The sequence below is a fragment of the Prionailurus viverrinus genome, chromosome C1 (assembly GCF_022837055.1).
Source record: "Prionailurus viverrinus isolate Anna chromosome C1, UM_Priviv_1.0, whole genome shotgun sequence".
In the NCBI taxonomy this organism is placed as follows: Eukaryota; Metazoa; Chordata; class Mammalia; order Carnivora; family Felidae; genus Prionailurus; species Prionailurus viverrinus.
The window spans coordinates 106,610,607-106,634,529 of NC_062568.1; the positions used below are offsets into that span (position 1 = coordinate 106,610,607).

Consider the following 23,923-nt stretch of genomic DNA (forward strand, 5'->3'; position numbering starts at 1 on the left):
GGGGGCGGGTGGCAGAGAGAGAGGGAGACACAGAATCTGAAGCAGGCTCCAGGCTCTGAGCTGTTGGCACAGAGCCTGACATGGGACTTGAACTCACCGACTGCGAGATTATAACCTGAGCCACCCAGGTGTCCCGTACTACCCTCTCATTTTTTAAAATTGAGATGTAGGGGCTCCTGAGTGGCTCAGTCAGTTGAGCACCCAACTTAGGCTCAGGGCATGATTTCACAGTTTGTGAGCTCAAGCCCCACATTGGACCCCCCCATATTGGACTGACAGCTCAGAGCCTGGAGCTTGCTTTGGATTCTGTGTCTGCCTCTCCCCCACTCATGCTCTGTTCTCTCTCAAAAATAAATTAACATTAAAAAATACTTAAGTAAAATTGAGATATAATTTATATAGCGCAAAATGTTCAGATTGTAAGTGCACTGTATAATCAGTTTTGGAAAATGCTTTCATCACTTCAGTTAAAGTCTGCTGGATCTATATTGATGTCTTCTCTCTCTCTCTCTTTCTCTATCTTTTATAATTTTCTGACATTGTTTACTGTGCTTTCTCTTTTTTGCCTTTATCACCTCACTGGGAATTAAAGAAACATCTTTTAGGGGCACCTGGGTGGCTTAGTCAGTTGAGTGTCCAGCTCTTGATTTCAGCTCAGATCATGATCTCACAGTTCTTGAGATCAAGCCCCACATCGGGCTCCATGCTGACTGTACAGAGCCTGCTTAGGATTCTCTCTCTGTCTCTTTCTCTGTGTCTCTCTCTCTCTCTCTCTCTCTGTCCCTCTTCTGCTTGCATGTGCGTACTCACTCTTGCTCAAAATGAATATACATTAAAAAAAAGGAAACATCTTTTAATGTTTTTCATCCTGTTTCTTTTCTGTTTCATTAATTTGTTCTTTAATGTGCTTACCTTTTACTTTATTTAATTTGTTGATTTTTTTTCCTAATTTCCTGAGATGTTTAGTTCATAATTTTTAGTCTTTCTAATATATGCATTTGAAATGATCAGATTCTATCTCAGCAAGACTTTGGCTGCATTGCACATGTTTTATATGTAGCATTTTCCTTGTCATTTGGTACAATGTGTTTCTAGTTTCCAGTGTGATGTCTTTGACTCTTTTTTTAAAATTTTTTTTTTTTAATGTTTATTTACTTTTGGGACAGAGAGAGACAGAGCATGAACGGGGGAGGGGCGGAGAGAGAGGGAGACACAGAATCGGAAGCAGGCTCCAGGCTCTGAGCCATCAGCCCAGAGCCTGACGCGGGGCTCGAACCCACGGACCGCGAGATCGTGACCTGAGCTGAAGTCGGATGCTTAACCGACTGAGCCACCCAGGCGCCCCCCGTCTTTGACTCTTAAGTAATGTAGAAGTGATTCCAAATACACAGGGATTTTCTAGTTACATTTTTGCTATTAATTTGTAGCTCAGTGGCTTTATGATTTGAGGATTTCTTCTGTATGATTTCAGACATTTGAAATTTGTGGAGATTTACTTTCAGACCCAAATGTCATCAGTTTTGGTAAACATTTCATTTGGTTTTTTGTATTCATCTGGTTTTTTGTATTTTTGTATCCATTTGGTCATATTATGTGTTTTTGTCTGTTTTTCTATTAGTTACTGAGGGAATTGTATTAAAATATTTTTCTGTATTGTGATATCTTCCTCATCTCTGGTTTTGTCAAATTTTGCTTTATGTGTTTTGAGACTATACCATTAGGTACCTAAAACTTAGAAGCATATATATCCTACAACTGAATTTTTAATGATTTTTGTTGGGGGAACCTTCACCCAATATTAGTACATCTATGCCAGCTTTCCTTTTGGTTATTGTTAAATGGTATATTGTTTTTATCCTTCTATTTTCAGTTTTTTCTATCCTTGTATTTTAGTTCTATTAAAAAATTTTTTTTTAACATTTATTCATTTTTGAGAGACAGAGACAGTGGGGGAGGGGCAGAGAGAGAGGGAGACACAGAATCCAAAGCAGGCTCCAGGCTCTGAGCTGTCAGCACAGAGCCCAATGCAGGGCTCGAACCCACAAACTGTGAGATCATGACCTGAGCCGAAGTTGCACGCTTAACCAACTAAGCCACCCACGCACCCCAGTTCCATTTCTTATAAATAGGCTTATATCTGTTGGTTTTTACATTTTGTATAAGTCATTTAATTTGAACATTTAGTCCATTTATAGTTAACGTAATCACCAGTAAGACTGGCTTTTCTAGTGTTTCTGCTTATTTTATGTGTTCTGTTTCTTTTTTCTCCTTAGTTTCCTTCAGATGGAGAGTTTTTTATAATTCCATCTTCCCTCTACTAGCTTGAACTATACACTTTTTTTTAAAGATTTTTAAATTTTTAAGTAATCTCTACACCCAGTGTGGAGCTCAAACTCACAACCCAAAGAACAGGAGTCACATGCTCCACTGACTGAGCCAGCCAGGAGCCCCTTGAACTATATACTTTTTTGCAGTTCTTTTAATGATTATCCTAGAGGTTACAGTATGCACTCCTGACTTTGCAAAGGCTAATACTAGTTGGTATATTTGCACCTACCACACAGTGCAAAAACATTAGAACAGTGCTTTTCAAACTTCAGCATACATAAAAGATTCACCTGGAGAACTTATTGAAGCATTAATTCCTGGGTCCCATTCGCATGGGCCAGTTCAGTAGGTGTATGTATGGTTGGGCCTAAGAGCCGACATTCCTAGCAGACTCCTTGCTGCATCTGCATAACCTCAGGTTGAGTAATACTGGCCTTAGAATTCACTGACTCCATTTATCCTTATCCCAGCCTGAATGGCTGTTGCTGTGGATTTTAGATATCTCTGTATTTTAAACCCCAGAAGTTCTTCTCCTACAATGGGATTGTTATCTATTTAGATTTGCTCATGTGGTTACCCTGCAATCTTCTCTGCATTTCTGAGCTTCCATATAGGATTATTTTCCTTCTGCCTAAAGAATATCCTTTAATTTTCCTTAGTGTAAGTTCACTAGTAACAATTTTTTTCAATTTTTCTCATCTACAAGTGTCTTTATCTGTAATATTAGGTATAATTCAGGTAACACAAAATTTATCACTTTAACCATTTTTGAGTGGACGGTTCAGTGGTGTTAAGTGAATTCACAGTGTTGTGCAGCTGTCCATCTCCAGAAGTTTTTCATCATCCCAGACCAAAACTCTGTACCCATTAAATGGCAACTCCACTTTCCTTCCTCCCTCCAGTCCCTGACAACCTCTATTCTATTTTCTGTCTGTATGAACTTGCCTATTCTAGGTACTTTTAGAATCATATAATATTTTTCCTTTTTGTGCCTGGCTTATTTTACTTCGTATAATGTTTTCAAGTTTCATCCATGTCATAGCAGCTTTCAGAATTTCCTTCCTGTTAAGCTGAAAGAATTTTCGTGTGTGTGTGTGTGTGTGTGTGTGTGTGTGTGTGTACACACACACACACACACACACACACACCATATTTTGTATATCCATTCATCTGTTGATGGACATTTGGCTTATTTCCATCTTTTGACTGTTGTGAATAATGCCTCTGTGAACATTGGTGTACAAGTATCTGTTTGAGTCCCTGCTTTCTTTTGTGCATATATCCAGAAGTGGAATTTCTGGATCATATTGGTTGTGTCTTAAGATAGTGCAACATTTTATTGTGTCAAACTCAAAAGTTTTCCTGAGAAAAAGCTTCAAAGCATACAGTTGGCTTGAAAACATGTAAGCTTCATCCACTTGGGATCAAGCCTCAGTTGACAAGGTTGATTTGGAGCATCCTTTATGCAAAGTTGTGAAGTATCAAAACCACACTCTATGATTAGTTAACTTTCAAGAAGCACTAGTATTTTTCTTAGAATTGCCCTCATGGAGAGAAGTCTAGGTGTAGGTTATTTGTGAGTTTTAAGCTAAAGTTTTTCAGGTGCTTATCATAGGTAGATGTTTTAGAAGTCCTCTAAACTGTAGTTTTACAAAAAATCACAAATAAGTATTTTAGCTTCTCACAGGTTTTTAGTAGACCCTTTCAGTTCTAAAAAATTGTGATTGGTATGTGATATGTAATGAGCAGCCATTACCACTAATTTGCTCTGAGTTTATTTCAGTTTCCCTCAGAACTCGAGAGTATTGTGTCTTATTTTCTTTTTACCAAACAGGATTTGCCCAATAACATGATCCATCAGGTGCCAATTAAATCACTCCCTCAAGAATGGCTTTGGTGTGAAACGTGGTGTGATGATGCCTCTAAGAAAAGGGCTAAAACAATAGATTTGGTAAGCTGTCTGTGGTTCTTTTCTACATCTTATTCCAGTGTGATTTATGACTAGATTGTTATTAACACACAGATTCTTCGTTAGTCTTCTCTGTAGTTGTGCAGTTGGGGGACTGTAGCACATCCTGTAGTAACATCCACAGATCTCTGCTACGTGCAGCAGGCAGCCAGGTTTCTGGTGTCTGATGGGGCTATTTCACTACTTACAATCAGTGAAGTTACTACTTGTCCATGGATTATCTCTGTGCCTTGTAATTTTATCAAAGGAACTTTCAGTTCCTGCTTTCCAGTCATTCTCCACAATTTTGTAGAAGCTTTATGTGACCCACTACCACATTGCTTCTGCTGGTCTCTCATTTGGTTCTTCAGTGTTGTTCTTTTTGTTCAGTTGGGACTTAGAATCCAGAACAGACACATCTTTGAATTCTGTATAAAGTGCCCTGTCTTCAGCTTGGTTGAAGCATGTGATTTGGGTTTTACAGTGTAATAATCCAATGACCAAAGAGCCCAAGCTGGAAGCAGCTGTTCGAATTGTCCCAGAGTGGCAGGACTACGACCAAGAGATCAAGCAGCTACAGACCCGGTTCCAGAGGGAGAAAGAGACAGGAATGCTGGACAAGAAGACAACACAGGAGCCACGCTGGGAAGGTAGGTCCAGCGGTCAGCCTTAGGGAAGTACTTACTTGCATTTCTGATTTGTGTTTGTTGCAAAAACAACAGAATAATGAATAAAAGGAATCTCAGCCCTTCCATCCTGACATCAACCAGTGTATATTTTTACTTTCCTTTTTTAGTTGGCCTTCTAAACATATGTATTAATACAGTTGCTGCCCCCTTTTCTTTTCCCTTATTTTATTTTATCTTTTTGAGAAAAGGTGCGTTGAGAATTCTGTTATTTAGGCTCATGAATTTTGTGATATATAAGCTAAGCCTGACATTACTTTGGGGATCTTTTGTCAGATTCCTTGGTTTTTTATTAAATCTGTCCAGGCATTATTAAATGAACATATTTAGGGTCAAGACAAAGTGTATATTGATTTTGAAAAAAAAAAGTGTTCTTTCAAAGAAGAATATTGGAGTGGACTTATTTAATTTAGGCTAAGAATAGAAGGGACTAAATCTTCATGTAATATTTTCCCCCCTCTTATGTAAATCTCTAATGGTATACAGTTGACAAAAATCATTAGAATACAATAGTGACCATTTGTAAGCTATTAATAAGCTGAATTCTGGATTTTTAACATCATTCAGTTCAAAACTAATTCTAAGAAGTCAGTTACAGAACATGGATCTTGAGTGATTTACCTAATCATCCCGAAGACTGTACTATGTTGTTAAGTATCATAAAATAATAATAATAAAATGAAAATAAAAATAATTCAAATTCGCTATTAACACCTGAAAGATTTCTATCGATACTTGGGTAAATAATGTACAATTCTGTTCAAATAAGAGGAAAACACAAATAAATGAAGTTGAGAAAACAGCAGTCACATTAAAGGAATCTGTTGTTAATAAATATTCCCTTGAGGGGCACCTGGGTGGCTCAGTTGGTTAAACGCCCAACTTTGGCTCCGGTCATGATCTCATGGCTTGTGAGTTCGAGCTCCGCGTTGGGCTCTATGCTGACAGCCTGGAGCCTGCTTCAGATTCTGTGTCTCCCTCTCTCTCTGCCCCTCCCCTGCTCGTGCTCTCTCTCTCTCTCTCTCAAAAATAAACATTAAAAAAATATATATATACACTCCATTGAAAAAATGTGCATATTGATACTGATAATGCTATTTGTTGGGAAGATGATGAGGAAAGTGCTCTGGGTCTACCTTGCCAAAGCTCTGTATATTAGAACAGTCCTTGTTAAAAAGCAGAAACCATTAACATGTTTATACCCTCAGTAATTCCTTTCTTGAGAATTTACCTTAAATAAGTTCACATAAGAAAAAAGTAATAAAAATGGAGAAATTTATTATTTATAAACCAAAATTATTTTTAATTATTATTTTTTTTTAATGTTTGTTTTTGAGAGAGAGAGAGTGCTAGTGGGGGAGGGACAGAGAGAGAGGAAGACGCAGAATCCGAAGCAGGCTCCAGGCTCTGAGCTGTCAGCATAGGGCCTGATGCGGGCTCAAACCCATGAAACATGAGATCATGACCTGAGCCGAGTCAGACACTTAACCGACTGAGCCACCCAGGTGCCCCTAAACCAAAATTATTTTTTTAAGTTTATTTTTTTATTTTGAGAGAGAGTGTATGCGTGAGCAAGTGGGGGAGCGGCAGAGAGGGAGAGAGAATCCCAAGCAGGCTCCGTGCCATCAGCACAGAGCCCTATGTGAGTCTCGATCCCATGAACCATGAGATCATGACCTGAGCCAAAGTCAAGAGTTAGATGCTTAACTGACTGAACCACCCAGGCTCCCAAAATTATTAAAAACAGTTTAAACATCCAAGAATAGAGAGTGGTAAATGAGCTACACTTTTACTTAGGAAAATGTGTTTGTGTGTTATTAAATGAAAAAAGAAGAATCTTGACTAAAAATGTGTATATTTTTACCAGAAGTAAAGATTGTATTTGTGAAACAGTTCTGCTGGAATAGGGATATGCAGGTGGTTTCAGTGTTTTTAAAAACAAAAAGGTCTTTTTTGTTTTGTTTTTGCTTTCAAAATATAATACAAACACTCCACACCAAAGCTTCTAAAATAGAGATAAAATGGAGGTGGGGCCACAATTAATAGGTTACAGTACCAGAAGAAATATTCAGTCTGTATTTTTGTCACTTGAGGATAAAACCATTTTATTTTCAATTGTTCTCCTTTTCCACAGGACCTCAGAAACGAGAAGAATTATGATCTTCACAGGAGGACAGGAAATTGCACCATTTGAAAAACACTTTTTGTATTAAATGCTAGTTTTTTCTGATCTGTCTTTACAACTGCTGATAAACTGGCTGGGCAGGCGTGCCACACCTTTTGATTCTGAGCATTTGATTTTGACTTCTACACGCCAGTGGGCTCTGGATCTTTGGAGTCAAGGCTCTATTGGATTTGTACCTCAGAGGAAGACAAATGGCTGATCTTTTGGGACTCTGTAAAGAGCAGTCTTCTAACCAGAAGGGAAAATGGCAGAGGCAACTGGAAGAAAATGAGTCCTGTGGTGCCCACACCAAGAGCACACACATGCTGCATCACCATGGGAAGTCGACCCGCCAGAGCCGCCATGTTCTTCCTTACCTCAGTTTACTGACAGCGGAGCTCAGTCTGCAGCCTGCGCTGTGGTGGCAGAAGCTTTGTCCGAGGTCCACACACCTTGAGGTTTATGCCAGTGCGTCCTGTGTCCTTGTGTTCTCTTCCCCAGCAGTGGGTTCATTGTTAAATGGAAACCCAACCAACAATCATGTGTCTTTGAGATTGGCTCCAGGCAATTAATTTGGGGACAAGATGGGGTGGGTTCGGATGAGGGTAGGAAACATATCAGGAGTAGGAGGACTTTAGGGTATTTTGGGAGAGGTGAAGAAGACAGAAATTGGCCATTACCTGTTATAAACCATCAGTACCATGTGACTAATTTAAAATGAAAACATTATTCTTATTCCCCACCCAACCCCAGTAAACTTCTTAGGAAATTGTTTTGTAAATAATTTTTCTATTTGTGAAAGTCTTTACTTTTTATTCCCACTTTCTTAAAAAAAAAAAAAAAAAAGTCTGTTATTGATTTCCTCACTGGATACAGCCATAGTGAGCCCCTCTGGTGATCCATCTTGAGGGGCTCCAGTCTCCCTCGGGAAGGTCATCACATCATCCACCTTCTGCTCCTCTGGGTGGGGGGCAGGGGGTTCTTTCTCAGACCCAGGCAAAGTTGGCTTTGACTTTTCTCTACGCAGGACTCCCAGAGCTGAGAAGAGGAGAGATGTTGACTGTAATCCGTGTTCCTCTGTACGTGGTCCTCTATTCCTTTTAGTTCAGTGCTGTGGGCTGCCTCTGGTTTGCCGAAATTGCCAGCACACCACTCTTCTGACAGCACATAGTTGCATCTTGAAGCAGCATCAGCCCTCCTCTTAGTGTCTTTACTTCAGTGGCCCAGAGTGGCCCTTCTGGAGTGGCCTCTCCTGGTGAGCGGGCAGTGTTGGGAGGCACCCAGAGGGAGTCTTCTGGTGTGTTTTCAGCCTACATGGGCGTGAGGCTCTAGGGCCTTCCCTCTGTCTGCCCAGGCTGCAGGGTACACAAGAACACTCCTGTGGACTGTGCCTCCTTCCATTGCAAACCATTTTTGTCCCTAATATTTTGCCTGCTTTTTACAAATGTGAGGAGGGGCTGCAAATGATAGCTGATTCCTCACTCTTCTAAGCCAGGGAACATAGGTTTTCAGTCTTTTTTAGAAATCAAAGTCTTATGGCAAATATCAAGTAATTTATTTTTTTCTATAGTCACATAAGCAAAAGTTAGCTTAGGAGTCTCTCAGTCAGTCAGAAGGAGCTTTTATAATTCCATTAAAAGTTGGGAAGAAGGGAGCTCAAATTTTTAGATAAATGGATCCAAGACTGAAAAGGTCCCTCAGAGTCATTGCTGTTGACAAAGGCTGTAGCTTGATTCCCCCCCTGCTCTGCCGCTCACTTGTCAGAGCAGCTGAAGGGATAGAATCAATGAGAACAAAAAACATTTGTTTAGCCTCATCTTGGATCGAAGAAAAGCTGTTAGAGAGCCTTCTGCCACCACCACTTCAGTCTACACCCGTGAACAGAACTGTGTACTTTCCGAGTTGATTTTCTGGGAGATTGAGTGGGAAATACTAAAGTCACTGGGGTGTGCTTTTTAAATACTGGTTCTCTTGGGACATGGAGCATGCCACCTTTCTCCATGTCTTTCCACTAGGTCTCTTATGCATATTCCATGTGAGGAACGTACAGTGTGATATCTGTTCTCCGTGTAGTGTGTGTCCTCACTGTTCTTGTCCATCACCACCCTAAGCACAAGTCTTATCAGTAGTTGTTTCTAAGTGTGTAAGACCTCGTTTGCTTTTGAAGTGGTGTAGGGCCTTCCTTCCTTCTCTTGGTTCACGTGGCAACAGTATCTTTTCAGGATGAACCTCTAATGTCCTAGGAAATGATAATACCACTAAAATTTGGTCTTGGTCAGCTTTGTCCATTGACTCTACTGTGCGAAAGCAAATTGTGACCCAAAAGATAGAGATTTTTTTCCCAAGAAGCAAGAATTGATGGCACTGAAATGCTCAAGGTTCTGGAAACTGTTCACAGTGCATCGTTTTTAACCATCATTTTTATGGAACGGGATTTGTTGTCTCTCATCATGCCATAATGGGAAATTTTCTTTATGAATCAGGGCCAGTGTGATGTGAAATAATGTGACATGTCCGAATGACATGCAACATGTGAGTTTTTGTGTTCTATGAACAGTGGTATTTGAGACCAAACCCCATTCACACAGTCTGCTGCTGGAGGTGAGAAGGCATGCCTATGTATGTTTTACAATTGAACTCAGTACTGACCACACCGAGAATGATGACACATTAGTTTCCCATAAGGATGATAAGGTGTCGAATCTCAAGATGTGGCGTTTCTAACGGAAACATGCAGATGTTTGCCTACCTACTATGTGTATATGCCTCGCGGTAGGCCCTTGTTTCATGAACTCAGCTTGTGGGAGAGCAAAGATTTTACATATGTTTCAGAAATCGTTTCCAAGAACGGAGCTTAATGAACTCTGCTCCCCTCCAGTCCTCATGCTGTGAACCATGTGGAGGCTGTGCTTGAAGGAACAACTTCTGTCTGGTTGCAGGACGTGGTCCCTGAACGAAGGTCCGGAAGCTGGCGGTGTGAATGGAGTTTTCAGAAGGGACGGGCCCAGCTAATAGGAAGGAAATTCCGTTGTCCTTTAGCTGGGAATCATACTTGACTGCCACTGTAATTTGGAACAAGTCAGACACCACCCTCCTAGGATTGAGTAAAATTCCTCTTACCTTACATCTCCCCTGTGAGTAAACTTGGGTACTTGAAAGTAGCCCTTTTCTAAAATTGCCATGAATGAGTCACAAGGGAATTTCTAGTGTGTTTTTCTGATTCCAATGTTAATGCTAATGGTGTCAGATTTCATGGAGATGGAAATGTTCTGCTAAATCACCTGGTAAACTGATAGATCATTTGGTAAATGGAAAGTTTTTCTTGGCAACAACAAATGGAAGGTGCATTGTGCACAAAGTAATTTAAGTATATATTCAACTGTTATATAATTTTAATAATTTTTTAAGTATTTGATTTTATGGGGACATTTTTGTGGGATGATTAGAGTTAAATATAGCTGTCATGTGTCTAGTTTGGTGGGATAACATTTTTTACTTAAATTCATGTTTTCCCTGTCTTGATGTAGTGGGGGAAGATCTCAATCACAACTTTGGTAATTGCCTGATTGAATTCAAGCAAATTTGACTTCATTAACTCAGGTTGTAATTAATATTTCAGACTATCTGGAGGATACCAATTTCTTTTTCATTTGCTATTTGATCTCTTGATCTAATTCAGAAATGACACTTGTGGGTAGTAGTGAGTCAGTGCACTAAGTAGATGGTCTCTCCCCTTCAGGGTGCCATTGAGTGCTGACAGTTTATAAAATGAAACCACAAAATCAGCTTCAAGCAGCGGCATGCTCCCCAAAAGTAGCACATTAAGCTTAAACTCCCTGATACTGATTTTGCAAGCAAGAGGCTGTCTCCTGAATCTTAAATTACCTAGCAACATAGAGGCCAAATGTGGAAGATTTAAGAAGAAACAAGTTGGGGTATGAGCTAAGGCCTTCATCCCACCTGTAATTTATGCATTGCCTTATTCGTCATTATTTAGATGTCCAGAGAAGTGGGCATAAATCCTCGTCAGAGTAAAAGTAGCAAAATTCAAGGCAAATGATTTGGGAAAAAGATTATCAAGCACCATGTTTTCCAACCAGTTATCCTTGATGATAATGAGGTAAACATAGAAAAAGTGAAAAATACTAGAATTTTTAAAGGAAAGTATGTATTTAGAAAACCTTCTTTATAACTATTCTATTTTACTGTAATCCTGCTCGTTAAATGCAACATAGGTGCAGGTGCTGCCCCTTGCTTGGGAACAAGTACCGGGGCCCTAGGTGTCTGCAGAGCCCTCTGCACCTGAAGTGAGTGGAGAATGAATTTCCTGGTACTGTAATGAAAATAAGGTCTGCTCAACACAATAAACTTTTACTTGTCTTCTTTAAAACTGTCTGGTTGGTCATTCGGCTTTTATGTTTAGGAAGGACATATCATTAGAGCTCAAAATCCCACCCTTTCATCTGACAGAAGAAGCAAGCCTGCAGGAAGGAGAGCTTTACCTGCACATTTGGTCTGGTGATGGAGCTGGGTCCAGTTCCACCAATTCTCACAATAGCACCCATGCCTCTTGAAGGTTGCCAGCCTTGGAGAAGTGCCACAGGCAGGATCTTGTAGGCAAGCTGCCCCAGGGGAGCTCACCATAATGGGCAGGGTGGCAGAGTTTGAACATTTTGCAGATTCTCTAAACTATTCTGGGGCCAGACTTGAAGATATGGTTCCTGACATTCAGATGCTCATTGGACACTGCCAGCCAGTGTATGGAGTGCTCCTGCTGAGGTGGAGGTCAGGGAAGGGGACTTGGTGGCTGTGAGAAGGCAGCAGAGGGCCCCTCAGGTGGAAGAGAGGAGGGATTTCTTTGGTAGTCAGGAAAAGCTTCTACAAGGAGATGATGCTTAAAATGACGTCTGAGGAATTATCCAGGTAGGGTGTGGGAGGTGGGGATAGAGGGAGGAGCAGGAGCTAGTTTGTCTCATTTAGGGAGCTGCAAGTGAACCCAGAGTCCATAGCCAGGAGAGAAATTCTGAGGCAGGGATCTGAGTTTGATCCCAGGGCCACAAGAAAGCCCGAGTGGTTTTTAACTGGGTACTGACAGGAAGTTGGCTTTTTCTTGTAATAAACTTTACTGGTAAATAGCACATCTAGGCCCAAGTACACAAACATACATCTTGGTAGGTTTTCAAGGTGAACAGACTTAACCATCATCAAGATAAGTAAAAAGAAAATTGGATTTTTTTTAAGTTTATTTAGTTTTGAGAGAGGGAGCTAGAGCGTGTGTGAGCTGGGGAGAGGCAGAGAGAGAATCCAAGGCAGGCTCTGCACTGGGGCTTGAGCTCATGAACCGTGAGATCATGACCGGAGCTGAAATCAAATGCGATGCTCAACCGACTGAGCCACCCAGGGGCCCCAAGGAGGTTGAATTTTATTTTAAACAACATTTAAACATCTGGCTTCCGGGGCGCCTGGGTGGCGCAGTCGGTTAAGCGTCCGACTTCAGCCAGGTCACGATCTCGCGGTCCGTGAGTTCGAGCCCCGCGTCGGGCTCTGGGCTGATGGCTCAGAGCCTGGAGCCTGTTTCCGATTCTGTGTCTCCCTCTCTCTCTGCCCCTCCCCCGTTCATGCTCTGTCTCTCTCTGTCCCAAAAAAAAAAAAAAAAAAAAAAAAAATGTTGATAAACATCTGGCTTCCTGTAATGGCCAGAGTGTCTTGTATCAGACTAACTCTCCTACTGATAATTATATACATTTTATATACATTTTTGAAATGCCCTGTAAATTTTGAAATGCACTGTAAAGTGAGGAAAGTGACCAGACACAAGCAAAACTGGAGGGGACTCATCCACTGAAAGAAGAGTAACACACTGGACAAGATCACATTTAAGTGACGGTTCCTCACGTAGCCCCACAGGGAATACAACAAAAAGTGGCAATCTCACAAGGTTGAGGAGCCAACTCAGAATTCAGGGTTGTTGGAGCAGCTTGGAAATTGAAAAGGAAATCCCAGAAAGAGGAAAACACAGAGCCTTGAGTTCACCTGTCATACTCCCCTCCAATTCTTGGTTGACTCCTCCTAAATTATGCATGAGTTGGGTAGGATTCCAGAGAGCCCAACAGAAAGCAGCTGGAAGTCTGGAGAAGGTCAGCAGAGATTTCAGCAGATGTCTGGTGCTGGGGAGGGAAAGTTTGGAATTTATGACCCACCAGGTTAGAGAGACATAGTAAATTTTGGGGGCTTTCGTTGAAAACCCAGAAAGCCATGCTTTAGAATGAGAACCACATCTGAGAACACTGGTTGAGGCCCTAGGACTAAGGGCAAAACTAAAACAGACCCACTCTACTAAAGCCTAAAATTGAGCCTTCAAAAAAATCAAGGCAATCTGCTAGTAACTTGACTGCCTACTAAACAAAACTCAACAATTCAAAGTCTCCACACTGTATCACCCAGAATGTCCAGTATACAATTACAAATCAGGAGCCATCAGAAGAAATGTATGACGCACAACCAAGAAAAAATCAAACAAATCCCCCAATAAGCAAGATGTTGAAATTACTGAATAAGAATTTTAAAATAATTATAAATACCTTAAAGGATCTATAGAAAAGGACAGACACAAAGATGAAGATGTGGAGAATTTTACAAGAGACATGCAATTTTTAAAAGTCTCATGGATGGGCTTACAATATTAAACACTGCAAAAGAAAGGATCAGTGAATGTGAAGACAGGCTAATAGATATTATCCAAGTTGAATAGCAAAGAGGGGAAAAAAACATAGATAAATGAACAGAGATGTAACAACTTGTGAGGCAATAGTGAAAATATAAAATATGCTAAGTGGAACACTAGAGGAAAAAGAAAATATTTGGAGGAAAAGAAACAAGCAAAATGTTTCGGAGAAATATTAGCTAAAAATTTTCAAAATGTGATTAAAATATCAATATCCAAAAACCTCAGTGACCCTCTGTAATAGTTTTTTAAAAAATTCTAAAACCAGTTTTGAGGCCTTGGCTAGAGACCAGTGAATTATCTTGAGCATCCAATTAAGTTCATACCATCAACCACTTTACTGGTTGGATATGCACATTCTGGGCCACTGTACACCCACCCTAATCGCCCAAAACCATATACCAGACAGCCAGCGGCAGCTCCCAAGCCCCAGAGCCCACTGGAATTGTTCAAATTAGCTAGTCCTAATCTTTTTTACCCTTCCTTGCCCATTCATTCCTGGGGAAACCATTATAAAAATTCTTTCCCACAGTTCCTATCTTGCCTTTTTCTTCAAGACCAACTCTAGTGTTTCCCCTGAGTGATCCTGCATGGTGTGAACTGTGAGCATCACAGAACTCTGACACTCTTCAGGTTTCTAACCATATGTCACCCCACCACCCAAAAAGCAGGATAAGTATACAGGCCACACCTTAGGCACATCTTAGTCAAATGCTGAATACCAGAGATAAAATCTTTTCAAAGTAGCCAGGAAAAATAAAAAAGACACATGATACACAAGAACAGCAATAGGAATGACAGTTAACTTTTCAGCAGGAAAAAAACAGATGACAGCGGAATAACATTTTTAAAGTGCTGAAAGAAGGCAAAGCTGTTTTAGCATTCTATGTGTGGGGGAAATGTTCTCTGAGAATGAAAATGAAATAAAACATTTCAGAATAATTGAATGCAAATAGAATTCATTCCCAGTAGATCTGGACTATAAAAAATGGTAAAGATCCCTCAGGCTAAAAGGGAAATGATGCCAGATAGAAATTCAGATCAACAGGAAAGAATGGAGAGTACTGGAAATAGTAAATATGTAGGTAAATATACTATTTTTTTCCTTAAGATATTATTGATTGCTTAAACCAAAATTGATACCTATATGTCATAGGTATAATAGTTATATAGATAGAAGTAAAATATATGACAATTGCACAAAAGATGGAAGTTATAAGATTCTTATATGTGAATTGGTGTGATAGTAATGCAAGATAAACTGATAAGCTGAGGAAGCACATTGTTTTCCCTAGAGTAACCATTAAAAACCAAATATGAAGTTATAGCCCTCCCCAACCAAATGGGAGATAAAATTCAGTGCTTAAATTTTTTAAATAATAAAAAAAAACCCTATAATAACCCAATAGAGGCAAGAAAGGAGGAACAAAGGAACAAGTACAGAGGAGATAAATACTAAACTAACAGCTAAACAGCAGACTTTAAACTGAAAAAGATCAAGATTTGCATCATATATTAATAGTTTTAAATATTCTAAGTAAAAGTCAGAGATTTTTAGATTGTGTTTTAAAAAATAATTTACAAGAATTAACAGTTAATAGAAATAGGTTGAAATTAAGAAATATACCACACAAACATAAGAAAACTGGTGTGGCTATGTTAATGTCAGGCAAAGTGAAATTCAAGACATTACCAGAGGATTACAAAAAGGACATTCTATAATGATAAAAGTCAATCAAGAAGACATTAACAATCCTAAATATATATGTACCTAATGACATTAATTTATAATGCATATGGGGTCAATCACTATTAAACTGGGAAAAGCTATTGCAATAAACTATTTTGGAACTCTGGAACATGTTTGGACATTTACAACAACCAGCATAGTGCTTCATGAAGAAGCTTCTGATCTTGTGTGAATGGCATGCATGAACTAACTACCACTTCCTATTTTTTTGGCACCACTTTGGCCATGGGGACAGCAGCCTGTGTTCTTGGAGTAGATGGATGGTGTTGGTATGGACAGAGATGACCTTGTTCTCAAAATATTTGGATCCATACATTTGAGCTGGTCTAGTGATATGTGAGGAACTGGCACAGATACTTGCCTTGGTTTGGGCCCTCAGTAGCAGTGGCTTACACTGGTGTCATCCTTCAGAAGATTTACAGAGACAGGACCCTCTTCTTTTCCTTGTTGGAGACAGACATTTAAAGAAATTGTTCTCAGATCACTGCTTGACTACAGAGACAATGGGATAGAAACTTCAGGAACCACACAAAAGGAATACATACTTTGCAAAAATAGTTTGGGAAAGTCACAATCATATGGCTTTGTCCTCAATAAATATCATCAACCCCTGAGGATTGGGAAAATCAGATTTCCAGATTTAGCATATTATAAAATCCCAGAATGTCCATTTCTTAAAAAAAAAAAAACAAGTGAAAAACATAAAGAAACAGAAAAATATGGCTCACCCACAGGAAAAAAACGATTTGACAGAACTATCCTTGAAAAAGCCCAGACATTGGAATTATTAAAGACATTGAATCAACTGATTTAATATGCTCGATGAGCTAAAGGAATCCATGGACAGAAAACTAATGGAAATCAGGAAAATGACATAAGAACAAAATGAAAATATATTTAAAAAAATAGAAATGATAAACAAGTAACCAAATTGTGCAGCTGACAAGTACACTAAGTGACATAAAATGTTCACTGAGGGTATTCAAAGGCAGATGTGTATATGAGCAGGCAGAAAAAAAAGACCAGAGAATTAAAGACTAGGACAGTTGAAATTATCCAGTTTGGTTGCGGGGGGGGGGGGGGGGGGCGGGGGGGCACAGAAAGAAAAATGAAGAATCTGAGGGATTAATGGGACACTATCAAGTGTACCAACATATGCATTGTAGGAGTCCTAGGAGGAGAAGAAAGTGCAGAAAAAGTATCTGAGGAAGAGATTGCCACAATCTGTTGAAGGACATGAATCTACACATCCAAGAAGCTTAATGAACTCAAAGCAGGATACATTCAGAGATCCACACCAAGACATAAGTCAAATTGTTGAAACCAAAGACAGAATTTTGAAAGCAGCAAGAGAGAAGCAGCTCATCAAGTACAAGATCAGACTAATAACCAAATTCTCACCAGAAACCATGGAAACCAGAAGGCAGTGGGATGACATTTATGTCCTTTAAAAACAAAAACAAAACCCCTCTCAACCAAGAATTCTATATCTGGCAAAACTATCTTTGAAGAAATTAAGATACTTCTAGATAAACAAAAGCTGTAAGATGTCATTAACAGTAGACCTGCCTTACAAGAAATGCCATTAGGGAATATTTCTGGCTGAAACTCAGACAGTAACTCAAAGCCATAAGAACACTGGTAAATGTAACTACATAGACAAATATAAAAACCTCATTTACTTTTAGTTTATAACTCATCTTTTTTCTTTTTTTAAAAACATTTTCTTTTTTAAAAAATGTTTTATTTATTTTAGAGAGAGCATGAGTGGGGCAGGGGCAGAAGGAGAGAGGAACAGAGGATCTGAAGCGGGCTCTGCTCTGAGAGCAGTTAGCCTGATGCAGGGCTTGAACTCATGAACCGAGAGATCATGACCTGAGTCGAAGTTAGGTGCTCAACTGACTGAGCCACCCAGGCACCCCTCATCTGTTTTCCTATATGATTTAAAAGGCAAATACATAAAACAGTATATGTAAAAACAGTATATGTATATGTAAATAGGCAAATACATAAAACAGAAAATGTATATTAATGAGCACAAAATGTATAAGGATGTAATTGGCAAAATAATAGGAGAAGGAGAGAAGTATATAGGAGCAGAATATATACTATTGAAACCAAGTTGCTATTCAAACTAAGTTGTTATAAATAAGTTTAAGATGTTAATTGTAATTCCTGACATAACCACTAGAAAATAATTTTTAAATATATAGAAAAGTAAAGTAAAGAAGAAAATAGAACATACACTTCAAAATTTTAAGTAAACATAAAAAAAATGAATAACAGATTAATTGAGGAACAAAACGTGTGGCATACGGAAAACAAAAAGCTAAATGGCCAAAGTAGATCATGTCTTATCTGTATTTACTCCAAATGCAATGGGTTAAACTCCCTTATTAATAGACAGAGACTCACAGATTGGGGGAAAAAACTCATCAACTATCTACATGTTGTCAACAAGAGACTTAAAATACAAAGACACAAAAAAGTTGAAAGTAAAACGATAAAAAAAAGATATCTCATGCAAATAGTAACCAAAAGAGAGCTGGAGAGACTTATATTATCTGACAAAATAGGCTTTAATTAAAAAAATTTACAAGAGATGAAGAAGGACATTATAGGAGCTCCTGGGTGGCTCAGAGTGTTGAATATCTGACCCTTGATCTCGACTCAGGTCATGATCCCCATGGTTCATGGGATCAAGCCCTGCATTGGGCTCTGCACTGACAATGTGGAGCCTGCTTGGGATTCTCTGTCTCCCTTTCTCTCTTCCCCTCCCCTGCTCTCTCTCTCTCTCAAACTAAATAAACTTAAAAAGAAAAGGACATTATATACTGATAAAGTATTTAATCCAGCAAGAAGATATAACAATGACAAACTTGACCACACATAACAAAAGGGCCCCAAAATATATGATGCAAAATTGGACAGAATTAAAGGGAGAAATACAGTTTTACAGTAACAGGCGGACACTTCAGTGCCCATTTTCAAAAATGGATAGGTCAGACAGATTAATGACATAAAGAGGACTTTAACAACAACCTAAAACAAGTGGACCTAACAGACATAAACAGAACACTCCCACAACAGTACAGCACGTAATCTTCTCAAGTGCACATGGAACATCGTCCAAGACACACAAAAACATTCTTCATGAGTTTTAAAAGACTGAAATCATATAAAGTATCTTCTGATGGCAATGGAATAAAACTAGGTATCAATAATTGAAAGAAACTGGAAATTTCAGAGTAATAAAATCCACAAAAATTAAATGACTTTTAATGAATGGGTAAAAAAAAAGTCACAAGGGGAATTTTTAAAAATATAATATTCCAAAATTTGTGGGAAGCAGTGCTAAGAGGGAAATTTTTAACAGTAAATGCCTGCATTATAAAGGAAGAGAATCTCAAGTTAATATCCTAACTGTAAACCTTAAGGAACTAGAAAAAAAAAGAGCCAACTAAAGCAGAAGGAAGGAAACAATAAAGATTAGAGCAGATATACATGGGTTAAAGAGTAGAAAACCAGGGGTACCTGGGTGGCTCAAGCAGTTAAGTTTCCAATTTCAGCTCAGGTCTTGATCTCATGGTTCATGAGTCCCACCCCTACATTGGGATCTCTGCTGTCAATGCAGAGCCCACTTCAGATCCTCTGTCCCCCCCGCTCTCTAACCCTCCCCTACTCTCTCTCAAAAATAAACAAACTTTAGAAAAGAGAGAGTAGAAAAACAACAGAGAAAATCAATGATGCCAAAAGTTTGTTCTTTGAAAGTATTGACAAACCCTTAGGTTCAGGGAGAGAGAGGGGTGAAGGGTAAGAGGGAGAAAGAACACTTAATTAAAATCAGAAATGAAGTGGGGACATTATTACTTAAATAACAGAAATAAAGTGGATTATAAGAAAATACTATGAACAATTATAAGCCAGCAGTTGAATAACCAAGATTAAAAGGAAAAATGTTTATAAACACACAAATTACCAAAACTGATTCAAGAAAAAACAGAATTTAGACTAGACATATAACAAGTAAATAGATTTAATCAGTGACCAACAACCTCCCAACAAAGAAAAGCCTAGGAACACGTGGCTTACTGGTGAGTTCTACCAAATATTTAAGATGAATTAAAACCAATCCTTCTCAAACCCTTGCCCAAAAAATGAAGTAGGGAGGGAACCCTTCCTAACTCATTCTATGAGGCTAGCATTGCCCTGACAGCAAAATGAGACAAAGACACCCCAAGAAAACCAAAGTCCAATATCCCTTATGAATAGATGTAAATGCCCCCATAAAAGATAACCAAGTGGAATGCCAGTAGATAAGGACTATACTCCATGAGCAAGTGGGATTTATCCCCAGGGCAAGTGTGGTTCAATGTATGAAAATTATTCACTGTAATATACCACGTTGATAGAAAAAAGCGAGGAAAAACACCACATGATCTCAACTTGTGCAAAAAAAAAAAAGTCATCTGATAAAATCCACTTCCCTTTCATGACAAAACACTCAATAAACTAGGAGTAGATGGAAATGTTCATTATGTGATAAAGGCCGCATATGAAAAACCAGCAGCTGGGGCGCCTGGGTGGCTCAGTCGGTTAAGCGGCCGACTTCGGCTCAGGTCATGATCTCGCGGTCCGTGAGTTCGAGCCCCGCGTCGGGCTCTGTGCTGACAGCTCAGAGCCTGGAGCCTGTTTCAGATTCTGTGTCTCCCTTTCTCTGACCCTACCCCGTTCATGCTCTGTCTCTCTCTGTCTCAAAAATAAGAATAAAAACGTTAAAAAAAATTAAAAAAAAAAATCCCAGCAGCTAATATCACACTCACTGGTGAAAGTCTGAAAGCTTTTCTCCTAAGATCAAGAACAATATGAGAATGCCCACTTTGTCACTATTCATTATAGTGCTGCCAGTACCAATAGGAAAGAAAAAAAAAATGGTTACCAAACTGGAAAAGAAGAGGTAGTTACGTCTGTTTGCAGACAACACAATATGTAGAAAACTTCTAAGGAACCCACAAAGAAGGTTGAATTTAGTGATGTTGTAGGATACAAAATTGACAGACAAAAATCAGTTGTATCTCTATACACCAGGAATGAACAACCCAAAAATGAAATTAAGAAAACCTTTACATTTACATAGCATCAAAATAATAAAATTCTTAGGAATAAACTTACCAAGGGGGAGAAATACTGTACACTGAAAACTGAAATTCATTGCTGATGGAAATTAAAGAAGACCTAAACAAATGGAATGACGTGTCACATTAGAGGACTGAAAGACTTAATATTGTTAAAATGACAGTACTTCCCAAATTTATCTGTAGATTTAAAGCAAATCCTTATCAAAATCCCCACTGGGATTTTCTACAAAAATAGAAAAACTCACCCTAAAATTCATATAGAATTTCAAGGGACTCTGTATAACCAAAGCAACCTTGATAAAGAAGAACAAAGTAGGAGGACTCACACTTTGCTTACTGCAAAGCTACCACAGTCAAAACAGTGACACCATCATAAGAATATAGACTGATGGAATAGAATAGAGATGCTAGAAATAAACCCTTACATTTATGATTGATTTTTGACAAGAGTGTCAAGACAACGTAAAGGAGTAAAGGCAGTGTTTTTAAAAAATGGTGCTGAGACAAATGTATAGCCACATGTGAAAGAATGGAGTTGAATCCTACCAAGTTAGTGATAGATCATTGGTTGTTTGTTTTTGAGAGAGAGAGAAAGAGAGAGAGAGAGAGAGAGAGAGAGAGAATGAGTGGGGGAGGGGGAGAGAGAGAGGGGGACAGAGGATCCTGAGCAGGCTCTGTGGTGACAGCAGTGAGTCCAATGTGGGGCTCGAACTCATGAACTGAGATCATGACCTGAGCTGAAGCTGGACGCTCAACTGACTGAACCCCCCAGGGGCCCCCCAAGTTAGTGATAGTTTCTTAATCATGACACCAAAAGCACAGATAACAAAAGAAAAAATTGGACTTCATCAAAATTTTAAGAGTTTGTCCATCAAGGGACACTATCAAGAGAGTGAAAAGACAAGCCACAGAACAGAAATAATATTTGTAGATTATATATCTGATAAGGGGTTAGTATCCAGAATAAAGAAACTCTTACAATTCAACAGGAAAAAAAAAAGCAAACAAAAACCCACTTAATTACAAAATGGGTAAAATGCTGGAATAGACACTTCTCCAAAGAAGAGACACAAATTGCCAATAAGCACAACAAAATATCCTCAAATGTCCTAATTAACCATGAGGAAAATGCAAATCAAAACCCAATTTAAACGTCTCCAACCAGGAGGGGGACCTGGGTCGCCCAGTCGGGTAAGCATTCCAACTCTTGATTTTGGCTCAGCTCATGATCTCACGGTTCATGGGATAGAGTCCCAGGTGGGGCTCTTCTTCTCTCTCTGTCCCTCCCCCATTTGCTCTCTCTCTCAAAGTAAATAAACATTAAAAAAATTCCAACCATAATTATGTACTAATCTGTGTCTATTTTCAGTTCTGTCAATTATTGTTCCATGTAATTTTGTTACATTTTTTATTGTGGTAAAATACACATACCATAACATTTACTATTTTAACCATTTTTACATGTAAAATTTAGTGGCATTAAGTACATTCACAACATTGTGCATCCAATACCATTATCCATCTCCAAAACTTTTCATCATCCTATACCAAAACTGTACCCATTAAACAACTCCCCACTGTCTCCTGCCCTAGCCCCTCATCACCTCTATTCCACTTTCTGTCTTTATGAATTTGATCCTTTTAGGTACCTCTTATAAGGGGAATTACACAATATCCTTTTGTGTATGCCTTATTTCATTTAACATAATGTCCTCAATATTGATCTATGCTGTAGTATGTCTTAGTTATCTCAAGCTTCCGTAACTAAATACCACAGACTGTTTAAACAACAGAAATTAATTTCTTACAGTTGTGAAGTCTGAAAGCCTGAGATCACAGTGCTGGCATGGTCAGGTTCTGCTGATCATGGCCATCTCTTTGCTGTGTCCTCAGATGGCAGAGAGAGAGAGAGAGAGAGAGAGAGTCCCCATGTCCCTTTCTCTTCTTATAAAGACAGTAATCCCATCATGAGGTCCCTACCCTAATGATGTCATCTAAACCTAATTATCTCCCAAAGGCCCTATCTCCAAATAACATCACATTGAGGATTAGGGCTTCAAAATATGAATTTTGGTAGTGGGGACAGAATTCAGTCCACAGCATAGTGTGTATCAGAATATAGTTCCTTTTCAAGCTTGCAGAATATTTCTTTATAAAGCATTTTATCCATTCATCTGTCATCGACTTTTGGGTTGCTTCTGTCTTTGGGCTATTATGAATAATGATGCTATGAATATTGGTGTACAGGTATCTAGTTGAGTCCCGGCTCTCAATTCTTTTGAGTAAACACCTAGAACTGGAATTGCTGGATCATATGGTCATCCTATATAACTTTTTAAGGAACTGGCACATGATTTTCCAGAGCAGCTGTACCATTTTACATGCCTACTGGCAATGCACAAGTGTTTCAATTTCCCCACATCTTTATCAATGCTTGTTTTCCTTTTTTGCAATAGCCATTCTGTTGGGTGTGAAGTGGTATCTCATTGTGGTTTTGATTTGTATTTCCCTAATGACAAATGATGCTGAGCATCTTTTCATGTGCTTATTGGTCATTTGAATATATTCCTTGGAAAAATGCCTTTGCCTATTAAAAAATTTCTGGGTTTTTTAAATTATGAATCAACAGGGTTCTTTATATACTCTGGATACAAGACTCTCATCAGATATATGATTTGGAAATATTATCTCTCATTCTGCAGGTGTCCTTTCACTTTTGACAGTGTCTTTTGGAGAAAAAAACTTTAATTTCAATTATGTCAAATTTATCTATTTTTTTTCTGTTGCTCATGCATTTTGTCTTATCTAAGAATCCATTGCCAAATTCAAGGACATGAAGATTTACTTCTACACTTTCCTTCTAGGGAGTTTTATAGTTTTTAGCACTTACATTTAGGTCTTTTATCCATTTTGAGTTAATTTTTATTATGGTGTAAGGTAAGGGTTTAACTTAATTATTTTGCACATGGCTTTTCATTTGTCCCAGCACCATTTGTTGAGAAGATTATTCCTTCCCCCATTAAATAGTCTTGACTTTGGGGAACCTAGGTGGCTCAGTCAGTTGAGCATCCAACTCTTGATTTCGGCTCAGCTCATGGTCCTGGGGTCCCAGGGTCATGGGATTGAGCCCCACATTGGGCTCCATGCTGAGCATGGAGCCTGCTTAAGATTCTCTCTCTCTTTCT

At 38.9% G+C, this 23,923-nt stretch overlaps 1 protein-coding gene across 2 annotated transcripts in view; it reads left to right on the forward strand.

Annotated features, from left to right (window-relative positions):
- Nucleotides 1-11,516, forward strand: part of UGGT1 (UDP-glucose glycoprotein glucosyltransferase 1) — a 112,446-nt gene extending 100,930 nt beyond the window's left edge. For both annotated transcript variants that reach the window (XM_047870680.1, XM_047870681.1), the window contains 3 exons: nucleotides 4,163-4,279; nucleotides 4,761-4,926; nucleotides 7,097-11,516. In XM_047870680.1, the coding sequence (XP_047726636.1) occupies nucleotides 4,163-4,279; nucleotides 4,761-4,926; nucleotides 7,097-7,122 (309 nt within the window). In that variant the 3' untranslated portion in view covers nucleotides 7,123-11,516. The remainder of the gene's footprint in view (nucleotides 1-4,162; nucleotides 4,280-4,760; nucleotides 4,927-7,096) is intronic.
- Nucleotides 11,517-23,923: the final 12,407 nt, after the last annotated feature.